We start from the raw sequence: 14,362 nt of genomic DNA, 5'->3' as shown, positions 1-14,362 counted from the left end.
AGCTGGGAATCGGTGACAGGGGATGGATCACTTGATGCTTACCTGTTCTCTTCATTCCGTCTGAGGCACCTGGCATTGGCCACTGTCGGAAGACAAGATACTGGGCTAGATGGACCTTTGGTCTGACCCAGTATGGCCATTCTTATGTTCATAAGGCACATCACAGGTAATTAACCATTAGGACAATTTATTGACCATTGTGATGGATTTTCCATCACATGGAGTCTTGAAATCAGGAATTAATTTCCTTCTAAAAGAAATGCTTCAGCACTACCAGAAGTTCTTCCTCAAGTGATGGTTCCTATGTGTATTCCACACATGGGTATGCGTGCATGCCATACGCTTGAGTCTGGAAATTATTCAAAGTAGTGTCCGTTGACCTGCACATGTGTAGTAGTTCTCCCCATGCTCTCGACCATTTAAGAGACAGTGTAGGTAAATGCCTTTTCAGTTCTCTCTTACCTGCTGCCTGGGCTTAGTCAGAATCATGTCCTCCTTCACTCTGTGTACAAACTGTAAAGTAAAAATATTTGTAAATATCTTAGCTTAAGTAGTTTGTAGTTAGTATTGTTTATAGGTAGTATAGAGTAGTTCCTCCCAGCCCCCTGTCGGGGGATGTTCTCCCCGTTCTGGGATTATACACAGAGTCTGGAATTCAAGAGTTGTCTCTCCTCCCTTTGCTCTTTCTCCATCTGTGATGAGCATCTGTGGTGCCTGTACTTTCTGTGTGAGGCACATATTGCTGCAAAGTAATCCTTTCTACCCAGAACTCAAGAAGCCTACGCGCTTTGACTTAAAAAGTTTCTGATGGAGGAGGTTATGAGGCCCTCCTCTGATCTGGGTCCAGGAGACCACCATATACATCAGCCTCAACCAACCAGCAGTGCCCCTCCAAGCATTTACCTTGGAGCAGAGCCTCTATCCCTGAAGTCCAATGAGTCTTCCTCAAGGGCTCCCCATGAGAGTAGAGGGCACTCCCATGGGTGCAAGGACAGATCTCCACAGAGGACTGTCCTTAGGAAATGCGTTCCCTCCCTGAGATAGTCCAGGTCGGGTGAGACATCACATATGGAACCCATGGAACAGGCTCCATCAAAGACCCCCAGATTGGAGGGCAAGGTGCACAGAAAGAGGGATCCACTAGTTTCAGTGGTGACTGTGGTACTGAAATAGAAAGACAGATGCTTGTCAGTTCCTTCTATGAGTGAAGGGCCAGACTCATCATCGGTACTGCCTTGTTCATCTAAAAACAGTTTAGCTGAAACAGATAAGCCGGGTCCTTCAGGCATGTCTGTTGGAATACCATGGGCCATACAGAGACTTACATAACACTGGAGGATATAACACATAACACTGGAGGATATATTTCTCCCACACCCACACTCTTCACTCCTCTCTGGCTCTGCCCTACTGACTGATGTTTTTACTCTGGAAGATGAATCTATGCCGATATCCCAAGAGCGGTTCCATCTCCAACCATGGGGCAAGAGTACCCCGGTACTGATGGCACCGCCACTGCTGAGGGAACAGTCCTCTGAATCAGCGGAGTCAGAGGAGATATATGCACCAGTATCTTTTCAGAGGTACAGGAGCCTGACCGACAATCAAGAGGATATGTTCACCACTCCTCTGGGTATGACTCCCTCCCCAAGCAACCGCTGGTACTGATTCCCTTGGCAGTCCTCTGCAACCAGTGGATCCCTCCTTCTGGTTTTATTGGTGCCCATGGGATCCATATATCAGGCATCTGGGCCATTTTCAGAGGTAGTACCACTCCTCCCCCTCTCACTCACTGGTTCCATTGGTGTACGAGGAGAAAGAGTCAGAACTGCTTCCACTGGTACTGATGGTTCCAACAGGAGCTTCTTCATCATCTCTGGACCATGCTATCACTTCTTCATCACATTCTCTGCCAGACAACCACCATCAGTACCAGGAGCTGTTACAGCAGATTGCAAATGATCTACAGATCACATTTAAAGAGGTCCAGAGCCTTCAACACCAGCTCCTGGACATCTTGCAACTGCAAGGACTGAGTAAGGTGGCCCTTCCAATTAAAGAGGCTATATTAGAGCTGGACGGCGTGGTTTGGCACACACAAACATCTTGTGCGCATACACCAAAAAGGGCTGAGAGGCATTTTGTTCCTGCCAAAGGAGCTGACTTTGTTTTCCCATCCTGCCCCCAAATCAGTGGTACAGGCAGCTACAGAAAGAGTCACAACTCATCCCCCCACATAGATCTCTTAAAGGGATATCTCCCTATTAGGCACATGGGTTACAATTACATTGGCCTCTGTAATCCCCTCTCTTCAGGAGGGGATGTTGTTTGTGGCTCTTGACACGAAGGACATGTATTTCCATGTGAACATTCACCACTCACACAGGAAGTTCCTGCATTTCATGGTTGGCCAGGAACACAACCAGTTTCAGGTCTTCCCCTTTGGGCTCACTATAGCACCCAAGATTTTAATGAAAATTTTCTCTGTGGTAGTAGCCCAGATGAGGCGCCATGGCTTAACTGTGTTCCCGTACTTGGATGACTGGCTTCTGGTAGGCCAGTCTCATCAAGCAGTCCTGTCAGCAACAGGATCTCTTCTGCAACTTGTTGCTACCTTAAACATTTGCATAAATGAAGAAAAGTCCATTTTATCTCCCACAAGGACAATAAACTTTATAGGAGCATGTTTGGACTCAGTCTTTGGTAGAGCATTCCTCCCCACAGACAGATTTTATGCAATGAGGAACCTGATTTCCCATGTCACCGACAGACCATGAATTATGGCACCAGGTGTCTCCTTCTGTTAGGCCACATGGCTGCATGCACCTACATGACACATTTCACCAGTCTCCACTTGCAGTGTCTGCAAGCTTGGCTCCACTTGATTTACTGACCAAACAGGGACCACAGTTCCAAGGTAACTGTTCCCACCAGAGTTCTCACCTCCCTTACTTGATGGTTGAACCCAAACAAAGTCATGGTGGGGACTTCTTTCATCCCTCCCACATGCAGGAAATAGTGTCAGACGCCTCCCTTATGAGGTGGGATGCTCACCAGGACTGCCACACCATTCAAGGTGCCTGGATACTGCGAGAGGCAAGGCTACATATAAACGCACTGGAACTGAGGGCCATCCACCTTGCATGCAAGGCTTTCCTTCCCCTCCTACACTCGCTGCACGTATAGAGATCATTGAACAGTATCACTGCTGTGATGCCTATAAACAAACAAGGAAGAGCAAGATCTCATTCTCTTTGCCTGGAAGATGTCAGACTTTGGAACAGGTGTATGAGAAACCATATCACAATATAGGCCTTGTACCTCCCATGTGTTCACAACTCCTTGGCAGACAAACTAAGCAGAATCTTCTCTGCAGATCACGAATGAGGGATTCATGACACAGTCCTAACTAAGATATTTACACAATGGAGTACTCCACTATGGGACTGATTTGTGTCCCAGATTAAAGGAAGTGTATTGCTCCAGGGGAGCCATGGGTTGCAACTCTCAGGGTGACCCTCTCCTGCTTTCCTAGACGGATGGCCTCAGATACATGTTTCCTCCCATCCTCCTACTCCCACAAATCATAGGGAAGATCCATTGCGACAAAGCCAACATCATTCTCCTAGCACCTTACTGGCCCAGACAGTTCTGGTTCACAGAACTTCTAGATACATCCATCCGCCCACCTATCAGGATCTAACCATTTACAGATCTCCTAACCCAAGGAGGGAGGGATCAAGCACCCCAACCCGAGCTCTCTCCACCTCATGATCTGGTGATTGGATGGGTATCCAAAATAGAATGCTCATGCTCCACCCCTGTTCAGGAAATCATTAAGCAAAGTAGAAAGGATTCTACAGGAACCTGCTAACTAACCAAATGGAGGCACTTTTCGGCCTACGGATGTCTCCACCAATGTTTGCTGGATACCATTGGCATTCCAATTGACCTAAGCTATCTCCTATCCTTGAAGACTTCAGGTCTAGCTCTTACTTTGCTGTGGGTATACCTAACAGTGATTAGTGCCTTCTTCCCTCCAGTGGAACAACATTCTTTCTTTCTCACCAACTACTCTACAATTTATGAAGGGCTAGATCAAGCTATTCGCACTGATCATTAAAGCTTTACCGCAATGGGACCTTATCCTTGTCCTGTCAACACTCACAGGTCTGCCCTTCGAACCTATGGCAACAGAAGGGTACGTGAACGAGGAGCCATCCTTGCAGACACTCCCTATACAGTGTTTCACAGAGAGAAGATTTCTCTTCAGTTACACCCCATATTTCTCTCCATGATTGTTTCTAAATTCCACATCAATCAAACAATACAATTTCCTGTATTTTTCCTGAAACCCCATGCTTCTGAAGACAAGAGACTTCACTCCCTTAATGTCAGGTGCGCCCTGGCATTCTACATGCAAAGAAACAAACCCATTAGAAAATCTCAGCTTTTTTTATTGCCATAGCTGAAAGATCGCATGGGCAAGATATATTCTCCCAGAGGATTTCTAAGTGGGTTTCAGGATGCATATTGGAGTGCTACAAAATATCAAGAATTCCTCCTTCCCTGGGGATATGACACCTCACTCCATGTGAGCATAAGCAGCCTCGACAGCATCCCTATCTGATGTCCTGCTTTAGGACATTTGCAGGGCAGTGACTTGGAGTTCTGTCCACATGTCTGTGACACATTACACTGTAATGGATTGACTGTAGATGAAGCGGTAGGAATGGCATTTTTGTGTCATCTTCCTTGCACTCTCCTCCAGTCTGAACACTGCTTACCAGTCACCCACATGGAGAATACACCATCATTTGAGAAAGAAGTGGTGAAAGTTACTTGCTGTAACTGGAGGTTCTTCAAGATGTGTTGTCACTATCTGTATTCCACAACCCGCCCTCCACCCCATCTGCTTCAGATCCTGTTGGATTTGCTGTAAGAAGAGGAATTGGAGAGGCATTGACCCATGCTGCCTCTCATACCATCAGTTAGTAGCATGAGGAAAACTCCTGCCTATATGCCAGTCAATGGACACCGTTTTGAAGAATTTCCGGACTCACGTGCATGGTGTGCATGCATACCCATGGGTGGAGTACAGATAGGGACCACACATCTCTAAGAACATCCAGTTACAGTAAGTAACCTCCACTTATAGGCTTGATGTAGAGGAATTATGGGATGAAATTTTATGGCTTGGGGACCTTGGCGGAGCTAGGCATATCACTCGTAAGTAGTTCATTTTTCCCCCCTGTTAAAAGGATGCCAGAGAATAGTGCGAAGAAATTATTCCTTCACTCTGAAAATTCTCTTTTCGAATTCTGCAATGTTCTAGAATTATCTGTTTGCAAATGAAATTATCCAGTGTGTCCGTGCAATAACTAAAAATGTGGCTTTTTATGTTCATATGTAATTCATAACTCCCTCTTGTCTTTGTGTTTTGTCTAACTGTGTACAGGCAAGATCTAGCTCAGTGCTCTATGATGCAATCAGTGTTGCACATGAGATGGGCCATTCTCTTGGCTTCCCTCATGATAATTCTAAGAGAAATACAGCTAGAGGCTGTGTTTGCAAATGCCCTGGAGGAGGAAAATGCGTCATGTGGTCATTTGCCTCGTGAGTAATGTTTGTTTTTAAACTTTTAAATACGACAGTTATGGCTTTTGATAAGGTCATCTTGGAGAATAGTTCCTTTTTTCTATAGACTGGTTGTCTCCGATGCACATGGGACAGGATAGTCCTTCCTCTACATAACATATCATGTAGGGGGACAGAATAGCAGTTGAAAATGTTCTCATCTTCAGTCACTGACTCCTCTTCCCTTCCTTTCCATGTGGCCAGTTGGCTCCAGCCTTTGACGAATTAGTTAAATTCAGAAGTCTTCTCTGTCTTGAACAAGTAATATTTTTCCTTTGGTTTTTATTTGTCCTTTTGGGGGCGGGGAGTTGTTTTGGGATTTTTTGGCTGCTTACTCCACATTTGACCTCATTTCCATTGCATTGCAGTTTTGGAGTTCAGTATGAAACCCAAGAATGGAAAATGATTATGGGCCTCCTGCTCCTTGTGCTAGCCCACTTTGCAGTGACCTTCCCCAGGAGGTGAATGCACCTTGTGGCACTGGTTCTCCTTCAAGCGATTTCACTATAGGTGTATGTGCACCCAGTACACTTGAGTCAGATTTTTGCTAGCAGTACTGTTGGGCGCACGCGTGTGCCCTGCATGTCCTTGTGCTTGCAGCTCAGGGCATAAAGGGTGAGATCACCTCAAGTCCCTCTTAGTTCTTTCTCACTGCCTGTGATGCAAGTTGGAGCTCCCTGTGTTGCTTCACCTAGCTTTATCATCTCTTGTTATTGGTAAATAGTTCTTTTGTTTCTCTGTAGTCCTTTCTGCTAATAACTACGCAGACTCTCCAGGATTTAAACACTGTATGTACTGTCATTACTTTATAAAAGATATTACCTCACACATGTTGTCTACGTACTGTCAGGAAGAGATGCCCTTGATTGGTATTCCTGTTGTCTTTTTTTGTTTGAACAAAGGACATTTAAAAGACAAATGCAGCATCCTTCTCTTTTGGTCCTCAAGGCCTTGTAGTTAAGACCTTGGTACATTGATGGCTATGCCATGTTCTGTGTTGTTTGGAGATTCAGCTGCATGTGGCTATTAATGACTAAAACAACACAGTTTTACCCCTCCCCTTCATAATTCAGGGCTAAGTTCTTTGTCAGGAGCTTTCCCTTCAAAGACTAAAATATGTATAAGTTCCTCTTTGAATGTCCTCTGCATATTCCCATTCATGGGATGCTCTGACTAGTGCACTCTGAATGGTTGAAGCCTAGGTAGCAGTGCCCATTGGAGTGCTCGCACGCCTCCTTCATCCATCCCCTTAGCAAACATCAGATGTTCCATGGTGAGGGTATAAAAGGGGTATGTACTTCAGCTGCTTCATGTTCTTCCAGCCATGATCAGCAGATGGATTAGGAATCCATCCAGGATTCTTCCAGATCCATATATGTAGTGCCTAGTTAGATGGTAGTTGTAGTTAGTTAGACATGTATTAGTATAGTTGTTTAGTTTGAATTTTTATAAGTATAAGTTTCTTTGGTGCTTTGATAGCAGAACCAAAGACCAAGAAATCAGGTTTTAAAAGATGCATGTCATGTCCATTAGTATTCCCAGCATCTAGATGCCTGGCATTCTTGGGCCAGGGTCACTCAGCATCAAAGTACTCAATACACTTAATATTTACCATATGAACAAAGAAAAAGTGGCAGAAAAGACTACAGGGAATCTTGCCTTAGGAAGCGTTAGCAGTGAAGCCTCCTAGAACTGAGGGTTCCCACGCTTTTGGTTAAGCCTCCTAGACCAGCATCTGTTCCAAGTGCATCTGGGACAAAGGAGGCACCAAGGGATCCCAGAGCCAGGGAAAGGCTCTGAAGGCTGATTCAGCATTCAGTGGCATCAGTCTCTGTTTCTAGTACCAATTCACAAGAGAACGATCCGTCTGTTATGGTGCCAGCATCACAACCTTGTCCTGAATGTTGGCTCATTTCTACTGGCCTGGCACCTACCAGGAAGTCAGAGAGTACTGTGCCTCCTGTCCTGTGTGCCCAAAGGCCCATTTGATCACACTCTCCCAATCAAAACTCCCTTCACATGAATTGGGATGGATACGGTAGGACCTTGGGGAAAAAGTGCAGTGGGATGTCCATACATCCCGCTCATAGTCAATCCAGCAAAATGCAAATTGGTGAATTACCTTGGTTGTACTGTGAGAGGAGACCAACTTAGGCCACTAGTCAGCAATGTACAGACATTGTTGGTATGTCCTATTCTGCAGACTAAGAGGCAGGTGTGGCACTTCATTGGACTAATTGGCTACTTACTATAGGCTGTTTATTCCCAGTTTCACTGCCATCCCATCCCTTTGGTAGACCTGATACAAGATGGGAGTTCAAAGAAGGTCCATAGAGATGAACATTGTGAGAAAGACTTTAGCGCTTTGAAAGACAGGCTGTGCTAGGAGCCTGTCCTCTTCAGTCCAGATTTTTCAAGAATTTTGTTTGTGTTTCTTTCCTGCATCAATGTGGACTTCTTTTCATGGGAAGTGAAGGAGTCAGGCTCAGTCATTGGGGTCCTGAGGATCACGTTAAATGGGAGAGTATGTGATGGGGCAGATCCCCACCCCAGTCAGAAAGGAGTTAAAGGGCTCCTCTGGGCACAATCAGCCTCAGCCTGGCGCACCTGTGAGACTTGTAATCATTGAGATGTTATTCTCACTGAGATCCAATCTTGTGAGGAAAAAATGCCAGGGTCACTTCAGTCTTCCAAAAGCACATCTAATTCATTCTGCACCTGCTGAGTTGTTAGTTGAATCTTTCCTTGATGCTGTCGAGGTGGCCGGTGTATAGCTTCATGAGACAGGGGAGCAAAGGATAGGGTCATTGATGCACAGAATTTAAGGTCAGAAGGAACCATCATGATCATCTAGTCTGATCTGCACATTTCAGGCCACAGAACCTCATCCACCCATTCCTGTAATAGACCCATAACCTCTGGCTGTGTTACTGAGGTCCTCAAATATTTATTTAAAGACTTCATATTTACACTAGTTTAAACATGCAAGTGACCTGTGCCCAATGCTGCAGAGGAAGGCGAAAAACTCTCAGGGTTTCTGCCAATCTGACCCAGGGGGAAAATTCCTTCCTGAGCCCATATATGGCGATCAGTTACACTCTGAGCATGTGGGCAAGACACACCAGCCAGACCCTTGAGAAAGAATTCTCTGTAGTAACTCTGAGCCTCCCCATCTAGTGCCCCATCACTAGCCATTGGAGATATATCGCAGATTGGCTACATGCCATTGTCGGCAGTCTCATCATCCCATCCCCTCCATAAACTAATCAAGCCTCACTCTTGAAGCCAGTTAGGTTTTTTGCCCCCACTGCTCCCTTTGGAAGACTGTTCCAGAACTTCATTCCGCTGATTAGAAACCTTCACCTAATTTCAAGCCTACACTTGTTGATGGCCAGTATATATCCATTTGTTCTTGTATCCACGTTGGTGCTTAACTTAAATAACTCCTCTTCCTCCCTGGTATTTATCCCTCTGATGTATTTATAGAGAGAAATCATATCTCCCCTCAGCCTTCTTTTTGGTTAGGCTAAACAAGACAAGCTCTTTGATAGGTAAGTTTTCCATTCCTCAGATCATCATAATAGCCCTTCTCTGAACCTGTTCTAGTTTGAATTAATCTTTCTTAAACATGGGAGACCAGAATTGCACACATTATTCCAGATGAGGTCTCACCAGTGCCTTGTATAAATGTACTAACTTTCCTGTCTCTACTGGAAATACCTTGGATCCTTAAACTGCATTAGCCTTTTTCATGGTGGCATCACATTGGCAGCTCAGCTCATAGTCATTCTTTGATAGACCTGGGTGTATTGGTTTTTCTCCTTCCAAGGCTCCTCCACATTCAGATCCTTGAGTTCTTTGATGCAGTCCACTTCCCTAACTAATTCCATTATTTTTTTAAAGTTGAAATCTTTTGAAATCTAGGACTCTAGTTGCAGATCTATTTTTGTTATCTTTCCAATAGCACCGGTATAAAATGCCCAGCCAACCTTGCGCCCGCTCAGTTCCTTTTTAGTGCCCGTGATGGTCATTGGAACAGCTATTCTTGCCTTTGAAAACTCCTTCAGTGGACTTTTTTTCTTCTTCTTTCTGTACATAGTTAGTTGTAGTCAGTTTTAGATAATTTTAGTGAAGTTTTGTAACTTTGTGTTTTAGCAGAATTTTGTTGGTTCCCTGGTGCCGAGGCAGCGCCTTAAGCCCTGCACCTCCTGCAACAAGATTATGCCCCTGAGTGACCCACACTCATGTTGCCTGGAGTGCCTGGGTGAAGCTCACGTTGGGGACCACTACTAGGTCTACAGGGACTTAAAACCTTGCACAAAAAAGGGCCAGAAGGCCAGACTAAAGTTTTCGCTCATGAAGACAGCACTGAGACCTCCATCTGAGCCAGGCCAGTCAGACTCAGCACCGAGTACCTCAGTTTCAGTTAAGAGTGCTCCCCCTACCGTACTAGAGTCCCGGCAATGATCACCATCTGCAGTGCCTAGGAAAAGGCAAAAGAAACAGATGGCCAAGAGGGGGCAATCGCCAACACCGAAGACGGACAGGTATTGGGATCAGAATAGAGTGCAATCCAAACAGACTGTGTCTTGCTGTTGGTATCAGTGTCAATGGTGGTACAAGAGCCAGCATTATCGGTGCTGGCAAAGAGGAGGGAACCTGCTGGATCCTGTCATCGTTCAGTCCGGTACCCTTCAGTACTGTAAAAGGGAAACAAGCTCTGCTGGCCTTGGTGCAGGCATCTCCACCCTGGCACCAGTCTCTGGCACAGGTGGGAATGGTACCACTGTGTTCACTGGAGAGAGACCTGTCTTCTTTGGAATTGGAGATCAGGTCTTACTCTTCCCATCTGAGGAGCAGTTCTTGCTACTCCTCTAGGCATTTCTATGCTTCCATGGACCTGGGCACAGAAGTACCATTGAGTGCATGCCCAGGAGGTCATTGGGGACTGCGCTGGTCCAGTGGCTCTTTTAGAGCCCCCTGGGGTGTTCCCCCAGTTTACAGGGCTCATTCCTGGTGCTCCTATTCAGTGGCCTTGGAAAGAAGGGGAGCATTGTCCTCTTGGGCAGCACCCAATCTGTACTGCAGTACTGAACCCGAAACCAAGCTGCAAGAGCCAGATCAATGGGATCTTGCCAAGGCAGAAAGAGAGGAAGAGCTTCCACAGCCAGTGCTGGCCTCCTCCTCCTCGGATAAGTTGTCTCAGGAGGGGGCGTGTCACCGCCCCTCAGTGACTGTAAGGCTCACCAAGAATTGTTGAAGAGTGTGGCCTTAAATCTGAGCATACAGGTGGAGGTAGTGCAAAGCCTACTTGACATGTTAGCTGCTATGGGCCCCTCAAAAGTAGCCCTGCCTCTCAATGAGGCCATTATGAATCCTGTTAAGACCTTGTGGCAGACCCCGCATCCCTTCCCCTCTTTGTTCCTGCCCAGGCCACAAGTTCCTGTAAACCTGTTGTCCCTCCCGCTAGTATCTCTGATGGTATCTGCGGCCAATGAGAAAGAAAGGCAGGGTCATCAGGGTGCAACCCCAAAATCAAAAGGTTCAAAGAAATTAGACTTGTTTTGTAGGAAAGTTTATTGTACCTGAAGCCGTATGCAAATAGGAATGAACAATGCCTTCAGTCACTGGATGTTAGACGAGCCCTAGCTCTTTACATCTCACATACTCCATCTGTTCGACTATGATATTTTCATTCTATCTCTTTTTGTGAATTCTGGAGTGACTCTGAAGTCCAAAGCATAACATGCATGCTTGTGAGCAGATCAGGCAGATAAAGTCATTGGTAAAAAGAAAAGGAGTACTTGTGGCACCTTAGAGACTAACCAATTTATTTGAGCATAAGCTTTCGTGAGCTACAGCTCACTTCATCGGATGCATAAAGTGGAAAATGCAGTGAGGATGTTTTATACACACAGACCATGAAAAAATGGGTGTTTATCACTTCAAAAGGTTTTCTCTCCCCCCACCCCACTCTCCTGCTGGTAATAGCTTATCTAAAGTGATCACTCTCCTTACAATGTGTATGATAGTCAAGGTGGGCCATTTCCAGCACAAATCCAGGGTTTAACAAGCACGTCTGAGGAACAGTGGGGGGGGGGTGGGAGGTAGGAAAAAACAAGGGGAAATAGGTTACCTTGCATAATGACTTAACCACTCCCAGTCTCTATTCAAGCCGAAGTTAATTGTATCCAATTTGCAAATTAATTCCAATTCAGCAGTCTCTCGCTGGAGTCTGGTTTTGAAGTTTTTCTGTTGTAATATCACAACTTTCATGTCTGTAATCGCGTGACCAGAGAGATTGAAGTGTTCTCCGACTGGTTTATGAATGTTACAATTCTTGACATCTGATTTGTGTCCATTTATTCTTTTACGTAGAGACTGTCCAGTTTGACGAATGTACATGGCAAAGGGGCATTGCTTGCACATGATGGCATATATCACATTGGTAGATGTGCAGGTGAATGACATGAAAGTTGCAATATTACAACTGGATGTTCAGGAAGGACAGGCAGGGCAGAAAAGGTGGGGGAGTTACACTGTATGTAAGGGAGCAGTATGACTGCTCAGAGCTCCAGTATGAAACTTCAGAAAAACCTGAGAGTCTCTGGATTAAGTTTAGAAGTGTGAGCAACAAAGGTGATGTCGTGGTGGGAGTCTGCTGTAGACCGCCAGACCAGGGGGATGAGGTGGACGACGATTTCTTCCGGCAACTAATGGAAGTTACTAGATCGCAGGCCCTGGTTCTCATGGGAGACTTCAGTCACCCCGATATCTGCTGGGACAGCAATACAGTGGTGCACAGACAATCCAGGAAGTTTTTGGAAAGTGTAGGGGACAATTTCCTGGTGCAAGTGCTGGAGGAACCAACTAGGGGCAGAGCTCTTCTTGACCTGCTGCTCACAAACTGGGAAGAATTAGTAGGGGAAGCAAAAGTTGATGGGAACCTGGGAGGCAGTGACCATGAGATGGTCGAGTTCAGGATCCTGACACAGGGAAGAAAGGAGAGCAGCAGAATACGGACCCTGGACTTCGGAAAAGCAAACTTTGACTCGCTCAGGGAACTGATGAGCAGGATCCCCTGGGAGAATAACATGCGAGGGAAAGGAGTCCAGGAGAGCTGGCTGTATTTTAAAGAATCTTTATTGAGGTTACAGGGACAAACCATCCTGATGTGTAGAAAGAATAGTAAATATGGCAGGCAACCAGCTTGACTTAACAGTGAAATCGTTGCTGATTTTAAACACAGAAAAGAAGCTTACAAGAAGTGAAAGATTGGACAAATGACCAGGGAGGAGTATAAAAATATTGCTCAGGCATGCAGGAGTGAAATCAGGAAGGCCAAATCACACATATTTTCTTTCTTGGGCCTGTCCTGTAGTAGGTGACTTCTGGGTACTCTTCTGGCTCTGTCAATCTGTCTAGTTGGAGAACACTTCCATCTCTTTGGTCACTCGATTAGAGACCTAAAAATTGCAATTCTTCAACAAAAAAACTTCAAAAACAGACTCCAACAAGAGACTGCTGAATTGGAATTAACTTGCAAACTGGATACAATTAACTTAGGCTCGAATAAAGACTGGGAGTGGATGGGTCATTACAGAAAGTAAAATTATTTCCCCATGTTTATCCCCCCCACCGCCCACTGTTCCTCAGACGTTCTTGTCAACTGCTGGAAATGGCCCACCTTGATTATCACTACAAAAGGTTCCCCGCCCCATCCTGCCCCCGCTCTTCTGCTGGTAATAGCTCACCTTGTGATCACTCTGGTTACAGTGTGTATGGTAACACCCATTGTTTCATGTTCTCTATGTATATAAATCTCCCCACTGTATTTTCCACTGAATGCATCCGATGAAGTGAGCTGTAGCTCACGAAAGCTTATGCTCAAATAAATTGGTTAGTCTCTAAGGTGCTACTAGTACTCCTTTTCTTTTTTGCGAATACAGACTAACACGGCTGCTACTCTGAAACCTGTCATTAAATTGGTGTTTACTTATGTGGTTAAGAGTTTCTTAAAAGGTATTAATAATCTATATCCACCGATTAGAGATCCTGTACCTTTTTGAGTTTTAAATTTAGTGTTTTCACAGTTAATACAGCATCTGTTTGAATGTATGGGAGATTGTACATGTTTCATTTACTGAGTAAGACTGTTTATAGTAGCTATTACCTCAGTGAGGCATGTAAGTGAGTTACAACTGTTAATGGCAGAGCCTCCTTTTCCTGTCTTTCATAAAGATAAAATAGTATTACATAATCACATGAAGTTCTTGCCAAGGTGGTTTCTGGTTTTCATATTAATCAGTCATTAATTTTACCAACCAAGTGGGTGAAGCTAGATTACATTGGATGCTAGAAGGGCATTCATTTTCTGTTTAGACAAAACTAAGCATTTCAGACAATTACTCAATTTGCTAATGTCTTATAAGAGGGAAAACAAGGGGAAAACTGTCAGTGTGCAAATGCTTTCTAGATGGTTTAGCGTTATGTATTCAAGAAGCTTATAAGACAAAGGCAGCTCTAGTGGGAATCTGTAGAACGGCAACATGGAGTTCAATCCATACTTTCACTAAGCACAACTCATTAGACTGAGACTCTAGATCAGATGCAAAGTTTGATATAACAGTTCTGCAATCATTGTTCAGTTAGGACTCCATATCCCACCATCATTGGTTAGTTATTGCTTGTTATTTCCATGAGTGGGAATATGCAGAGGATACTC

At 45.0% G+C, this 14,362-nt stretch overlaps 1 protein-coding gene across 1 annotated transcript in view; it reads left to right on the top strand.

The window, feature by feature from the left end:
* The window catches only part of LOC141981076 (disintegrin and metalloproteinase domain-containing protein 9-like), a 119,662-nt gene that overhangs the window by 45,403 nt on the left and 59,897 nt on the right, over nt 1–14,362 (top strand). The window contains exon 11 of the mRNA XM_074942885.1: nt 5,459–5,616. Coding sequence (XP_074798986.1) covers nt 5,459–5,616 — 158 coding nt within the window. The remainder of the gene's footprint in view (nt 1–5,458; nt 5,617–14,362) is intronic.

The sequence above is a fragment of the Natator depressus genome, chromosome 1 (assembly GCF_965152275.1).
Source record: "Natator depressus isolate rNatDep1 chromosome 1, rNatDep2.hap1, whole genome shotgun sequence".
Classification (NCBI taxonomy): domain Eukaryota; kingdom Metazoa; phylum Chordata; order Testudines; family Cheloniidae; genus Natator; species Natator depressus.
This window is presented reverse-complemented; position numbering and strand designations above follow the sequence as displayed.